Genomic DNA, 16,099 nt, shown 5'->3' with positions numbered 1-16,099 from the left:
ATTTTGTATATGTCCTTATTTGAGCACAGTGTGTACTAGTGGAGGCAGACATGTATGCTGTTTTTAATCTAATCCAATATTGATGTGCAGTTCTTTATAAACAGATGTAGTCTGATAGTGTGCTATACAAATATACATGATTTGGCAGTGTATGTGGTGGGAGCGGGACATACCTCGTCACTGTTCCAGCGGTTGGACACTGTGGGCCTCAGTCCTTTGACACACACCACCTCTAACATGTCCTCATAGGAGGGATCTGAGGGCACCATGTCATAGTAGGGCAGCTGATAGTCCTCTGCGATACCTGCCGAAGGAGAGACGAGAAAAAGTATTAAGACGTGTTTGAATGTAGTTAACAAGACGTCGTTTCTGGTGTGAATCATTTTCAAGCCTGGGAAGACAAGGTTATACTGGAGAAGTGCATACCTCCAGTGACACAGCGGCGAGCCATCTCCCACACGACCAGGCCGTAGCTGTACATGTCGGCCATGATGTAGGCCTGGAAGTGGTTCTTGTTCAGGGTCTCATCCAGGACCTCCGGAGCCATGTACCGCCGAGTGCCCACACGGTTACTCAGCGGGATGTCCACGTCATTTGTATCACTGGAAAGACAAATAAGAAATATATATGCTTGAATATTCTTAATAGGGCTGAAAGTTTAAATACCAAAAGGAAGCTGCAGTTTGAATGGTTAAGTGCAATACAAACAGTAGAATCACATTTGTATTTTATGGACAGAACTTGCTAGTTTAGACCTCTACACACTCAAACAGATAGGACTTGTATTAGTTTATCTGTTCAGACTTCAGTACCTATTTTAAAAACCAGAATATTTAACATTTGACTGAAGTGAATCTTAATTTTTTTTTAATTTTTTCTAAGCATTTATAGTCCTAAACATTTTACTTATACAAAATTTTTACTAAAACCATTCTGCCCAAAAATGGTTATCCATCCAGATGCTTTATTTTGCATTTTTAAATCTTTATCTGGTTAAAATGTATCTTAATTGTCTCGATATAGAAAGACTAAGTATATAAATAATTGCCAATAACTCGATCAGATTAGCTGAAACTCTAGTATAGAGCATTAATGTTCAACCAGTGTGCCCTGGGACATCAGTGTGCCTTGAGGTTTTGCCAGGTGTGTCTTGGAAAAAAGTAAAGTTAAGTCACACACTTAATGGAATAATCAACATTCCGAAATAAAAAGAACCAATATTTGCACTTCCAATTTGGTAATCTTTTTGTTGGTGGCGTTCTACAGAAACATTTTCATCAAGAAAGTCCACTGGGTTAAAGAAAAAACAAAAAAAAACATTAGCCTAGAGGAAGACCTGTCGATAGAAATTTAGGGGCTCCCCCTTCTAATATAAAAATATAAAGAAGTCTGGGCCCCTAAGACCTGGTACAACAGAGCCCTTTATCCCCGCCGTCAACTCCCCGGTCTAGAGGGCTCAATTTTGCAACATAAAACAGGTGGACATGTCTCTATGATCAACATTCTCTTGGAGAGCACAAGGGTCACATCAAAACTATGACATAATCTAAAAGGCAACATAGTAAAAGACAAAAGTAAAATCTGTCAACTGGACAAAAAGTTGTAAGGGGTGAAGAAGTTTTACTGCTCATCCAAGCTGCTTCTTCGGTTCTGGTCAGATTAACAACTTTTTGTCCATTTTCTTTTACTATGGATCAGAGCTGGATGACAGAGAGACTACACAGACATCTAAAACACACCTATTGAACTTGACGGCCAGCCCCAGGTCGGCGATGCAGCAGGTGCCGTTCTTCTTGACCAGGATGTTCTTGCTCTTGAGGTCCCGGTGGGCGATTGCGGGTTTGCCCTGGGTGCCGTAGATCTCGGTGTGGAGGTGGCACAGCCCGCAGGCCGCCGAGTAGGCCAGTCGAAGCAGTGAGGCTGTGTCCAGCGTGCTCTGCTTCAGGTAGTCGTACAGGGAGCCGTTCTCGTGGAAGTCTGTGATGAGGAGGAGCTGCATGTAGGCGCCAGAACTCTTGATGTCCGCTGCGATGAAACCTGGAGGAGAGAGGGAGACACAGGTCAGAGGAGACAACATGTACAGGAAGTTAGTGTTGTTTTCTCATTTTATGTTTCAAATTTAGAAAAAAAACAAAACAACAAAACAACAAAAACAAATAAAAAACTTCCACATAACTTTACCATTTCAAATCTTTAAAGGTCCTAGATTAACCAAAATTGACTCCATAGGTCATGTTATAATGCTGTTACCTCTTCATTCACACATGTTTGAGTAATTGTTTATTATAAGTCTGTCCACATCTCCAAAGCTAAAAATGCTCTTTTCCACCTTGTGATGTCATGGAATGGTAGTTAACACCTTTTACCTTTAGTTCGTAGAGATTGGCAATTCCCAAGGCTAAAATTTTCCAAATGATTCTAGTGAAGGTGTGTGGAATTAAAAAACACAGTGGAGCACTTCACATCACAAGTGTTTTCTGTTTGAGAGGACCACACCCTAAATATGCAGGGTTTGTGTGTTAAACATGTGTGAATGAAACAAAACAACTCCACGTCTGTTTGTGACAAAGAAACAACATTATAACATAAAATGGTGTAATATGGGCTCTTTAACAAGCATTTAAATAACCCAAATAACTCAACAAGCTCATGTTTTTCACCTTTTGTGTCTTGCCCAAGGACACAACAACAGCATTCATCTGTGGGAGTAGAAATCCCACCGCTAATCTGTGGGTGAATGAATCTGACCGCTCAATGTCATGTTGATAGTTGATAGCTGGGGTCGAACTGCCAACCTTCAGATCAGTGGACAAACACTCTACCAACTGAACTACCATCGCCCCAAACCAATTCAAATTTTATGAACACTTCTGATGCTGCCTGATCTACATACTGTTGAATTATTTGGAAGCATATATCAACAACTCAAAATCAAAACGCATTTCATAATTTCCTACTCCTCATATCTCTAATGCTACGTGTGGGCTCTGATATTAAGAGAGTAGCTTTTGAAACCACATGTAATTACAAAATCTTTACTCCTACATTAGACTAAAACTAAATGAATCTAGTGCTGTCCCATATTCGTCTGTGTCCTCAGGATGCCCTAACGTTTTGTCTGTGAGTGCATAGTAAGTCATTGCCAGTGTGTCTGCTCCACACATGTCTCCACAGGCTCAATCTCAGTCAGGTTCATTGATCGGTCTGGAGTCTGCTGGTCTGGCTCTGGGCAAGTCTCTTTTTAACTTACTCTGTTCCACGTTTTTTTTTCCACACACTTTAAGTCTGTGAAGATGGAACATGTTGCACTTTACAATCCAAGATTAATATTTCAGTAATAAATCATACAGCAACTCGAGTACACCAAAAAATATCCTTTAAGTTTCTCTTACTTTTCCCAAATATTTTTTTACTCTCACCTCTATACATTTTGTGGTCCATATCTTTGTACTTGTACTTGACTAATATTATTTTGAAGTAAGGTTATTCTGACTTGTGGTCAATGTTTTGGCTGCTCTATCCACCTCTGATTGATTACATATTTTTTCCTCACTCTGAGGTTAAGAGTAAATAACTGCTGAATCTCCATTTTGATGTTATATTTCCCAGTATGTTTTAAAAATCTATGTGTATGTGTATGTCCGTACCCAGGATATTGTCGTGTCTCATGAGCACAGTCTGGTAGATCTCTGTCTCTCTGAACCAGCTGGTCTCCTCTCGGGTGAAGAACACTTTGACGGCCACTTTCTCTCCTCTCCATCGGCCGAGCCACACCTCGCCATAGCGACCCTTTCCGATCTGACGCACCATCTGAATCTGCTTGGCGATGGTTCTCTGCACCTGAGCACAGCACACAGGTTTTTATTGGTAAATACTACTCATTTACAGGTGTGAAACATCATGAAGTAAAAGTAGTAAAGTACTGTACTTAAGTATTAATCTTCGGTATCTGTACTTTACTTAAATATATTTTACAGTGGATATGGTAGTTTTTACTTTTACCGGTACTTCACTACATTTGGAGCAAATATGTGTACTTTCTTACTTCACTACTTTTTGAAGTGGACTGAAAAGTAAAAGTATTTTTATTATTGTTTGAAACGTGCTGAAAAGGCTGAGGGTTTATTTTTTAACACATCCATAGTTTGAGTAAACAAAAATATACAAATAAAAACAGCCAGAAAAAAACAAAACTATAGCTTTAATTGTTTCTACTGAACAAAATTCAGCACAAAATCACTACATTTGAAGCTTTATAATGCTTCAAAATCTGCACAAAATACTTTTACTTTTTACTCTTTAAGTACATTTTTAACCAGGTACTTTTATACTTTTAGTCAAACAGATTTTTTCACATGATACTTTTACTTGAGTATTTATTTTTTTTGCTCCGGTATCTGTACTTAAAACAATTGAGTACTTCTTCCACCACTGTTCATAAAATAAAATAAAATATAAAGGAAAAATATTGGGGTTAGTTATATTATCAATTTTGCTAAAGAGTTTGTCATTGTGTCGTCACCTCTCATAGACTTTTCAGTTAGCCTAATGTTAATAATGTTAAACCAATGGAGATTTTTAGCTACCAAATACTAGGGATGCACCGATCCTGCTTCGTCAGTCCCAATAACAATTCCGATATTATGGATTGAAGGATTGAATGTGTTATGTAACTTATTTATGCCTCAGGTAACTCTTAAACAACTTTGTACAAATAAAAGTTCAAACATTAAGAGACTTGGACTCTGGACTGACTGCAACCAACATTGCTACATTGATTTATATGTGCAACCAGGGTAACAGCTGAACTAATATTTGGAAGCGGATATCTGATCCAGCTATTTTTTCTGTATCGGCGCAGTGATCCAAAACCAGTATCAAATGGATGCATCCATACTAAATACCAAATCTTGCGTTCATTCAAAAGTGTTATAACACTATAGATAAATGTATTGCCAGTAGTGACCTTGCAGTTTATCGGGTTGTTCCATGCAAAAGCTACATGCAGTACTTACACAGGAACACTAACCCCCATGAAACCACTGCTATTTTACATAACAAAATTACAGAACATTTAACATATTATTATCTTATAAGTGTGTGACTGTGGTGGCAGACAAACATGCAGTGCCACGTCCTCACCAGCAGAGGGAGCCCTGAGCCTGAGCCCGAGCTCTGGGACTGGTAGATGAGGTCCTTGAGAGACTCTCCTGCAGGGATAAACACTTCCTGCTCCAGGTCTTTGTGGTAGCGCTGACGCTCACTCTGCCACTTGTACCTGAACAACAACAAGCACAACTCAAGACATGTACAAGGCGTTTCTGTCTAGTATTGCTTAAGAGATTAACTGTGAGAATAACTGCTGCCACTTAAAACGTAAGGATTATCCACTATTGAAACACTTACTCATATTGTATAATTTATTACTACCAATTGATTACAATTATAAACTGTAAATCAAACTATCATTTAACTGTTTCATCATTTAAAAGTACACTATGTCACTTTCTGGTGGATCTGCAGCTTGTCTCTATGGAGATGAAAAATTGTTTTGCATGTAATGTTCCACAGTGTGACATTAAACGTATCCATGCTGCATTTATTAGAGATAGATGGGCTGATACTCATTTAGTCTGTTAATCGGTCGATGGTTTATTAGTCAACCAATGATTTTATTTAGACTAATATGGGACTTATATGGGAAGTTGGTGAGCGAGCTGAAGATTCACAATTCATGATTCACAAGTTTAATGTGTCTTTTTATAAATATCTTGTTTCCTAGTACTTTTTTCATACATAAATAGTTGTTTTTGCATGAAGAGTTTGGGTCAGATACATAGAGATAGGTAATAGTTTTGAGAGCTTTAGCCACACCCCCTTTTTAGTCGACTAATCGATCTGTCACATGTCTTTAGTCAACCAATAATTTCTTTCGTCTACTACAGCTCTGAGCCATAGTGTAGAACATTCCAGAAAAAAACAATCTCCACGGAGACGAGCACACGCTGGACCAGAAAGTTACATCGTACACCTTTTAATCTATTTCTTTTACCTCAAGATAAAATGCCATTTCCCGACATGTTTATTTAAGAAGTATTCTCCTAAAATCCTTGTAATTATATTGGGTCATTTATAATCACAATTACAAATTAAAACTGACATCCCTGGTTACACTGTTTGTAACACGAGTAAATAAATAACTACCTGTAGTAGCAGACCACAGTGATACAGATGAGAGTGCAGCAGCAGATGGTCATAGAGATGAGGAACGCCAGCCAGTGAGGACTCCCTTCTGAAAAAGTGAAAGACGTCATGAAAAGGCCTATATTGCACTATTTTTGTATATTTTCCTCTCAAACAGAAAACAATCTGTTCCACCTTGTGATGTCATGAAGTGGTAGTTTTCAAGTTAACAGGTTTTTCAAGTTAACAGCTGCTTTTTTCTGCTTTAGTTTGGTAGAGATTGGGAATTCCAGGTTTGAAATCATCCAAATGATTCTAGTGAAGGTGTACAGAGTTTAAAAACACAGTGGAGCACTTCCTGTATTACCACATGACATCACAAGGTGGAACAGAGTGTTTTGAGGTTTGGGGATGTAGACACCTTATAATGCAGGGTTACTCAAACATGTGTGAATGAAACAAAACAACTCCAGGTATGTTTTTGAGGAGGTAAAATCATTCTAACATGTCTCAGAGCTCACAAGAGTCAATACCACATTACATAAGACTTTTAATCATTTCTATTAGGTGTTAGCAGCACTTGTTTACCTGACGGGGGCAGCGGGGGCAGAGTGGGCAGCAGGTCTCTATTACAGAAGTCCGTGTTGCAGCATTCAATTGTCCTCCTGGGTTTAGCATAGCGCGAATCCTGTTGAATATTAATGTTGTGTGAAAAATTCTGCACTCCCAGAATTGTGATATCTGTATCGGTAGTGCTGTGTGTTTGTACTGTGTGCGTGTACTGTGTGTGTACTCTTTGTGTGTACTGTGCTTGTACCTTGCACTGGAAATGGGAGCCTTCATACTTCATGCACCCGGAGGTGATGATGGCGTCTCCGTGCTCGTCCTCTTCAATGATGGCAAAACATGCTCCATTTGTCCTATACATACAAAAACACATGAGCGTGGACTAAACAGTTACAAGTTTTAATAAGGTGCTTTCTTTGTAACACATAATATACAATGTTTTCTTTTCTTGTACATTTTTCTATTCGGGGGTTTCAGCTTCCTGTTATATGGTCACATTTCTATACAGCACTTTTCCAGCTTCAAGGCCCTCAAAGCACTTTACATCAAGGATCCACTCACCCATTCACACACCAAAGTACACACAGAGTGGGAGTGAGGTGGATTAAGTGTTTTGCAGAAGGACACAACAGCAGCATTCATCTGTGGGAGTTGGAATTGCACCACCAACCTGTGAGTGAGTGGATCTAACTGCTCAACCAATGATGTTAATGTCGAGAACAGGATTTGAACCACCAACCTTCAGATCAGTGGACAAACACTCTACCAACTCAGCTAATGTCGGCCAATATTTTGAGGACTTTTTCCCATTAAAAAATTTCAACATTTTGTTTTAAATTGTTAATCACTATGACAGCAGACCTCATTTTTCATCATTCTGAAACCCATGAATAGAGCTGTGGATTGTGTCATCATATCTTAGAAGAAGTTAAGTTAATATTAAACTAATGAAGATTTTAAGATCCTGAATATGACAGTCAGTGTTTAATCTAAAGTATTGTGTGTGATAAGTGTGTTTCGGGCACTGCTGCTTCAAACATGGTACATTTCCATGGTAACCTGTTTTTTGGCGTTCCATCCAAAGCTCAACACTGCATAAATGTTATTCAAATAATTTCAATGTTATTTTAAGCCTGTGTTTCTGACCCAGTGAGACCAAGTTATTTCCCTTGTGGATAAAACCGTCTGTGTAGATTCAACATTATGAAGTAATATCAGTCAGTTCTGTCAGTGTGAAATGAGTGATGGATTGGAGGCAGGAGGGGCCGGGTGGCACAGATCGGCAGCCTCACTCTACCTCAGGGCAGCTGTGGCTATTGTAGTAACCACCGAGCATGAGGAGTGGATAGACAGATGATGACAGTGTAAAGCTTAGAGAGGACTGTCAAACTGGTAGAATGCAACACTAATATAAGGCAATGCTATTTGTTTAATACGCCTGCATAATAAACAGATGGCCCTCAGCTTTGCGGGTGTGCGAGTGGGTTTTATCACATTGTGAGGACTAAAATTTGTCCGCACTCGCATCACGGGGGACCTGCTTCTGTTATGGGGACAAAAACCAGGTCCCCACAATGTAAATCCTTTATTATTAGACCAACAACATGATTTGAAGTTTAGATACAGGTTAAAATAGTTTAAGTTTAATAGATTAATAGGACACTAGAAAATCAACTTAATATAAGGCAATGTAATATTCCCAAAAAGCATGGAAAATCAACATTCGTGTTTGTGTGTTGCTTACATGCAGGTGCTGTTGGACGCGTCGTCAGGGCAGTGTCCCGAGCAGTAGCAGGTGAGAAAGCGGGCAGCGTCTTCAGGGGCGATGGTGGAGCCATCTCCAGGGCGACGGGGCTCAGGTTTCACCCCGGTGCCCTGCAGGACATGGTCTGGGTTCTGACCGGCAGCTGCACACACACAAACACAACACAAAATCCACTGTTATTACACTTACAAACACAGCCTGTACCTGATTTTTACAGTCTTAAAAACATGAAAAACAGAACTAGTACATTTTAAAAAGTTTGTAGTGGTCCAAAGTTACTCCTCACTGACCTCATGCATTCAGAGCATCCTAACTATTCACCATGATGAGTTTATAAGCATCTTTTCATAACTTTCAGAGGTCAGAGTTTTACCTTCACGATAATTCTAACAACAACTAGCAACTAACGACACACTTCTCGATTCTCAGACAACAAAATGCTTTAAATTTAGCTACAGAGCATGCAGATGACTTATTTTGACCTCAGGAGCTGCTTATACAATATATCACCGCTGTGGCAAGACATATTTTACTCGAATACAAACTGGGCCCATTAAGGATAGCTAAATCAAATGTAATAATGTCTCCATATATGGCTTATACATTACTTGTTCTGTAAAATATCAGTGGTATTTAGCCTTTATTACCATGACTACAGAGAAGCTGAAGTTCATGTATTTCGGTCTACATACTGATACTGTGATGACTAAAGGTTTTTCATTTTAAAACAATATATTGCACTTAGTGTCTACTGTAAATAATCCCTCCAGACAAACTTGGCTGCGTGTCCATACAACAATGCAGCGGGTGGAGGTGAAGCATTCTCCTGGTATCAGTGGGACAACAGTGTGGAGCTCCTTATAAGGGCCCCGGGCTATAAATACTGACTCACACCACGTACTACTGTAACACGCTCTATGGCTATTCTTATGATCTTATTTTAATATTACACAGTGTTTTATAGAGACCACCTTCAATGTGTTATCTCTATATATACACACACATTACATGGCATTACTACTACTAAACTACTTTTCTATCATTTGTATTTCTTCTAGTTTTAAAGACCCTGTGAGATTCATTTCTGTATTTGAGAAAAATGTGTCTTGTCCCAGTACAGATATGTTGTATAAGCAGCTCTTGAGGTCAAAATATTATAGTCAGAGAATCAGGAAGTGCGTGTTGGTATGCTAGTTGTTGGCTTTACTGTCACTGCAAAACTCTGATCTCTGCATGTTGTGAAAGGAGCTTATAAACTCATCATGGTGAATTATTAGGATGTTCAGAGTGAATAAGGTTAAGTAATGTTATTGTTTTACCTGGAATGTTTCATAGTATGGCATTAAACTTACCAAATCAGTTTTTATTGCTCAGAAAACCTTGAAAACTATGCACTCTTACAGTCATCGGGGAACTTCTCCACTGATCTGACTTGGTGAAGTGCCGTCACTTGTCTCAGTAGAGGGATAAATATGTATAATGCCATACTGTGGACCATTTCAGGCAAAGTTATAACATCTCAATGGAGACAAACAGGTAGCAGACTCTATTAGAAAAGTTACATGGTGCACCTTTACATAAATAAGGCTAAAAGTTGTAGCCATGAAAGTTGGTAAACTGAGTAGTAAAGAATTTGCACTCTTATTAGGGAGATTGTCCAAATATGCTGAATTATAAAACTTGCACAAATTAACCACAACTCCAACACAACCCATTACACGATTAAAAGCTAAAAATAAAGAACACTTTGGCAGAAAATAGTGCCTCTAATAGCGTCGTCTTTGAACTGCGCTGCCCTCTTTACTCACTGCACAAACACTTTGATGTGTAGGGATATGTGCGCCATCCTGTCAGGACTTGAACTACCTGCACACCTACACTTTGGGCTGGCCGGTTGCTACGGTAACAGCCTGTCTGCACACCCCCACCTCTCCCCACCCCCCTCCTGTCTGCTCGTCCAAACCACAGCAGTCCTCCTAAGAGACCGGAGTGACGCCTGTTCTGGCTGGATGGTCTAACTAGCAGGAGATGGTCTGCTGATAGACGGCATCATATTAATGTGGTACTGGACTTTACGCACAGGTTTACTACAATTAATTTACTGGAATTTACAAATTCAAGCAAATGTATAACTTAAATCTCAAAGGAGCTTAAAATAAACCTTTGATACACACTGGGTCCATAGATGAGGAGGAGCCATGTGACAAAGCCAGTACTGTTCTATTTTCACTCAATTGTGGATAAAATAATAACAACTGTCATTAATAATTTCATAAAACACATGTACAGCGCTTTTCATGACACTCAAAGACACAGTTTAAGACAAACAAAACACAAACGACCAGGTGAGGTTTCAGGGCTTTTTTGAAGATGGTGAGTGTAGACGTGTGTGTTTGATGTGTTTGGGCAGGGAGGTATAGAGGGTGAGGGAAGCAGCGAAGGAGACCCTGTCCCCCCAGGCCTTAAATTTATGGTGATAAACTTTATTCCTGATGCAACAATTGTTCATTTTAGTCATGCTTCAAAAAAATTAATAAAAAAATGTTCCAGCTAGGGGCTTTGAGATTAACCACAATCTAATCAAATTTGAATCGAACATTAACACAAAGTGTTATACACACACGCCTGCACCCGTTTTTAATGTTTTGACTTGTTTGTTTTTTCTGTTTGTATTGTACTTTAAACAGGGCACCCAAGAAAAAGAGCCAAAATGCTCTCATTGGGTTCCCCTGTATAAAAAAAGACATTGGCAAATCGCAAGGGCTGAAATTCTTGAAGAACCATAATTTCCTCCACAAACAACAAAAAAATCCTCTTATTCTATATAAAAACTACCTGTGTGGCAGATGCCCTCCCTTATTCTACATAAAAATGGCTAACTTTGTAGTTTAGATCTGTACAAACATGTGATTCTCGTTAGTTAGTGTCAGTTCATATTTCTTTTTGCAAATTCTCCTTGAACCCTCCCCAAAAAAATCCACCGTTATAATGCAGAATATGTATGCAAGTTACAGCTGTCTCTTCTGTGCTGTGATTGGCTGAGCAGTGGTGACAGTGTAGGGTGTGTACAGGCTGAAATGGCTGCCTCCTCTCTATATATGTGTGTGCGTATATGTGTGTATGTGTGTGTTGGAGTGCACATGTGTGTTTAATTGTGCCGACAGTCAGAGTGGAGACTGAGGTCTGGCACACGGCACTCTGGGTAATCAGCCTGTCCATGTGCTCTTAAAGTCGCAGTACTGTTTATTTCCACAGCAGCAGCAGGAGCAGTGGTGCAGGGGGAGTCATGTGGGCCGGCTGACCAGACTGCTGTCCACTAATACAAACCCAACAATAAGAAATGTACCAGTGCCCAGAACAGAGCATCTGAACTCTAGGGCTGTAGTCGGCTAAAGATATGCCTTTTGTCTTGATTAATTGACTAAAAGAGGTGTGGAACAGTCAAACATATATACATATTTATATATCTTAAAAAGAAACTAATTTTTCCAATACTTTAGAGCTAAATTTATCTTTCCCCAGTACAGATATATTGTATAAACAGCTGTTGTGGTCAAAATGAGACCGCTGTGTACTGTCTGCATCCAAATATAAATGGTTGATTGTCAAAGAATCAGGAAGTGTGCAGTTAGAATGCTTTGCCCTGTCATGATAATAAATGTTGAAGTGTGATATATTGCTAAAGAAAATACTATCAGCGATAATGCTGAAACAAATTTATGCCACTGACACAAAAACAAGAGAACATTTAAACCCAAAAACTATTCTATATGTAATAATAAAAATTAAAAAAAGCTGCAATAAATAAACAGCAGAATGAAACACTTTAATACTTAGTTTGCATCTGTAATTAGTCATAGAAGCTATTAATTCAACCTTTTACAGCTTAATCTTATCATATTGCCAAAAAATAACCACAAATGTCCCAGTAGTGTATGTAATTTTGATACACACTCCCTGTTAAACCTGTTCAGTGAAACAAACATATCGACACAGAACTGTCACGATAACACATTTTGAAATCTATTGCTGGAGTAAGCAGATGATAAGCTATACTATTGAAACTAAACCATAGAGCAGAATTATCTCAAAAAAGTATTCTAAATGTACAATAATAACAGAATAAATAACAGAATACAACACTTTAGTTAGGTTTGGTCTATAATGAGTCATAGTTCATAATTCAGTCCTCTGCAGCTCAAACCTCATCATAGAACAGAAAAACAACCAAACTTTTCCCAGTAGTGCAAAGAAAAAGTCCCCACGATAAATATAGACCCCAAAAATTATTGTTCCATCTATTGAACTTATATATATATATATTATATTCTTAAAGTGTTCTACTAACTTCTACTAACTTTCATTGATCCCAATCTCATGTCTCAGGTTATGTGTCACATCTTGAAACTCCACAGCCCATGTCTGTCTGTCCGTCTGTAAAAATGTCACTTGGCCCCTCCTCATCCCTCACACTGTACATATTTGTTTGGTCCTCTCCCTTGTTTGCCCTGCTCTTTTATGAGTCAGGACTTTAAACCGAGCCGCTTCAGACGACGCGCTCCTCCGACTGCTCCCACACTTGCTGTTTACCTTGGTGCGCCAGCATTACCGTGGTAACCCTGTATAGCCTCGAGCTCACCGTGTGGTAATTAACAGTCTCAAGCTCATTAAAAAGTCAACAAGTGCAGTATAAATCCTTGCTGTGTTTCGTAATACTTCCTTAAGACTTTAATCTCAAAATTGCTAGTGTTGAGTATTACCTACACGATTTTGGTCATTAAAATGACAAATGAGTGTGATTTGGCTGATGACAGTAATATGTGGGGCTGGGGCTTCAAAGGGCGATTATGTCTCGAGAGGGAGAGAGGGATATTTCCGGAGAACAATGGATGTTTGGAGTGTTTCGCACTGCTGACAGCTCATTGGGTGACATACAGGAAATGGTTCATGTGCAAAGAGGAAGTGAGAGCGGCAGCAATCAGTTCAACAACTTCCTGTGCTGGAGTAGAGATGAATGAAGGCTTGGCCCAAAGGCTAGCAGCGCATGTGATTCTGATAAATAAGAGAACAGTTTTTGAAGTGAAATAGTTTGAAATCTTAATCTCAAACTATGTTGGTTTTCACCTTCTCGAATGTGATGATGTCATACTCACAGATGGGGGTCAAGAGCCAGTTTTTCCCATTGGTTATATTGTATTTTGTCATGAAATATTCAAAAGGTAAATGCACAAATTACCTTGATTTTTATCGAGACTGAACCCATCAACTTTTTGTATTACCAAAAAAAAAAATCTGCATTTGAACAATATCTGTATTAAATACTGACAGATCATCTGACACCAAGCAATATTTTTTTTATTTAGAGCAAGATTTTTGTTTTGTTTAAAAATGTGCAATATGTAAGATATCTGTTATGGGGTCCATTACATGCTTGTCTCTCTATACAGATTACATAACTTTTCCTGAAAGGTTCCACAGTATGGGATTACAGTGCCTATATTATGCTAAATTGACTCTTGTGAGCTTTAAGCCATGCTAGAATGTTGTTATCTCATCAAAAACATGCCTGAAGTCGTGTATTGTTTCATTCATGTACATTTGAGTAACTATTAGTCTGTCTACATCTCCAAAGGTCAAAATGCTCTGTTCCACCTGGTGATGTCATGTTGTGGTAGTTCTAAAGATAACAGCTACCCTTTACCTTTTGTTTAGTAGAGATTGAAAATTCCAAGACTGAAATTATCCAAATGATTCTGGTGAAGGTGTATGGAGTTTAAAAACACAGTGGAGCACTTCCTGTATTACCACACAACATCAAAAGGTGGAATATGGTGTTTTCTATTTGAGAGAAGAAGTCAAAATATAAATAAATATGCAGGATTTGTGTTTTAAACTTGTGTGAATGAAACTAAACAACAATATAACATAGATCAGAAAATAATATGGGCCATCTATATAGTATTGGTTCAGCTAGAGTTATGGCTAGAGATGCTTGAATAACATGCATTCTTGGTGTGAATCGGGGGCAACTGCTCGTCTCCATGGAGATGAGTAAATTTAATGCTATACTTTGAAACATTACAGGCAAAGCAATAACGTTTCGATGGAGATAAGCAGGTGGTAGACACTCTAGGTCTTCATTCCATCTTTTCCAGCTTTTGCTTGATTGGCAATAAATTCTTGAAAATTCTAATTCTTGAGAATTATTTTGCCAAGTTATATTTAGTTGCATCATTCTGTATAGCACCATTTGCAAACTTTTAACCAATTGCACTTTGTAAAAGTCTAGAAACTCAGACATGAATCAATGTTGACCTTTCAAGATGGATTTGAACAATTTCAACATAATGAATCATTTTAAAAAGATGTGATCACAGTTTTATGAGAAGTATGACTAATCTAGACAGAAATTACCACATCTTTTTACAGCTGTTCTCACTGGTGTCTGTGTTGTTGTGCAGGGAGAGGAGGAAAAGAGGGAGCGCACCCTTTCCTCCTCCTGTGTGTGCAGCAGATAGGAGAGGTGCGGAAGATATCAGAGGAACTCCACCCGGCCTTATCAGCTACGGGAGCACTGATTGGAGAGCACAAGGTGACCTTTCTCATGTTCAGAGTGACACTATACAAACTCACGTTACGTCTAAGTACAGTGTACAACCTGTCTGATACAACAGAGGAGGATAGGTGTAAGGTAACCTTATAACAGGGCAAGACAATTGTGTTCACTTAAAATAAAAAAATTGGGTTATGAAAGAAAAGAAAAAACAAAACTGATTTCTTAAAAACTGCATTACAACAGCATTCACTCACAGCTTTTGTCCTGCTTGACTAGAAGAAAATATTAAAGATTCACTGTGTGACCTTTCTCTTGGGGGTGACACCACATGTTTATAACTAGGGAGATTTTCTTATTTTGCCTTGAAAGCACTGTAAAATGACATTAACCTTGCATTTATTCAAATACAGGTGTTCCTGCTAAACAACTTTTGAGAACGAGCTTGCCGCTCCCAAGATCTGACTTAACGTAACTTGGCCTGGTGACATCATCTTTAAGTCCATTAAATACCCAGATCAAAAATGATTCAGAATAAATTAAATCAATGAAACCCTACACCTTGTACTTTTTGTGAGAACTCATTTGGCAGTTTTTAAACATCAAAGATTCTGCTCTTTAGAACTGAGTTGAAGCCACTCACTTTGAAGTTGAACCGGTCTCTAATTGCTCACCTTCACAGTCTCTCAGTTTAAGCTCAGAATACTGTTGCAGAGTCTAAACACAAATCTAAAACAGGGATGGTTTTCAGTTGTCAGATTTGTTGTACTCCTCTGCCGGCCACTACATTTGCATACAAAGGGAACACTGAGTGCATTAAACAACCAAAGTCAAATAAAATTCAAATCATCAGAGCACTCTTGTCCCAGTCTACAACAGCTCAAAGAACCAAATGGGTGTGAATATGAGGGCTATGAGGCATTCAGGGGCATCAAATTATTTAGCATTACCACTAAAACTTTGTATCTATAATTGTGAATAAAAACAACTATCACATACATGACCACACTTTAGGTGGAAATGGATAAAGA

At 38.7% G+C, this 16,099-nt stretch overlaps 1 protein-coding gene across 2 annotated transcripts in view; it reads right to left on the bottom strand.

Moving 5' to 3' along the window:
- The window catches only part of LOC117382178 (bone morphogenetic protein receptor type-1A-like), a 48,101-nt gene that overhangs the window by 1,919 nt on the left and 30,083 nt on the right, over nt 1-16,099 (bottom strand). For both annotated transcript variants that reach the window (XM_033979269.2, XM_055227431.1), the window contains exons 4-12: nt 8,495-8,657; nt 7,001-7,103; nt 6,772-6,871; nt 6,205-6,292; nt 5,143-5,278; nt 3,648-3,840; nt 1,740-2,037; nt 427-602; nt 174-304 (exon numbers count right to left, since the gene is read on the bottom strand). In XM_033979269.2, the coding sequence (XP_033835160.1) occupies nt 174-304; nt 427-602; nt 1,740-2,037; nt 3,648-3,840; nt 5,143-5,278; nt 6,205-6,292; nt 6,772-6,871; nt 7,001-7,103; nt 8,495-8,657 (1,388 nt within the window). The remainder of the gene's footprint in view (nt 1-173; nt 305-426; nt 603-1,739; nt 2,038-3,647; nt 3,841-5,142; nt 5,279-6,204; nt 6,293-6,771; nt 6,872-7,000; nt 7,104-8,494; nt 8,658-16,099) is intronic.

Source organism: Periophthalmus magnuspinnatus, chromosome 15 (assembly GCF_009829125.3).
Source record: "Periophthalmus magnuspinnatus isolate fPerMag1 chromosome 15, fPerMag1.2.pri, whole genome shotgun sequence".
Classification (NCBI taxonomy): Eukaryota; Metazoa; Chordata; class Actinopteri; order Gobiiformes; family Gobiidae; genus Periophthalmus; species Periophthalmus magnuspinnatus.
This window is presented reverse-complemented; position numbering and strand designations above follow the sequence as displayed.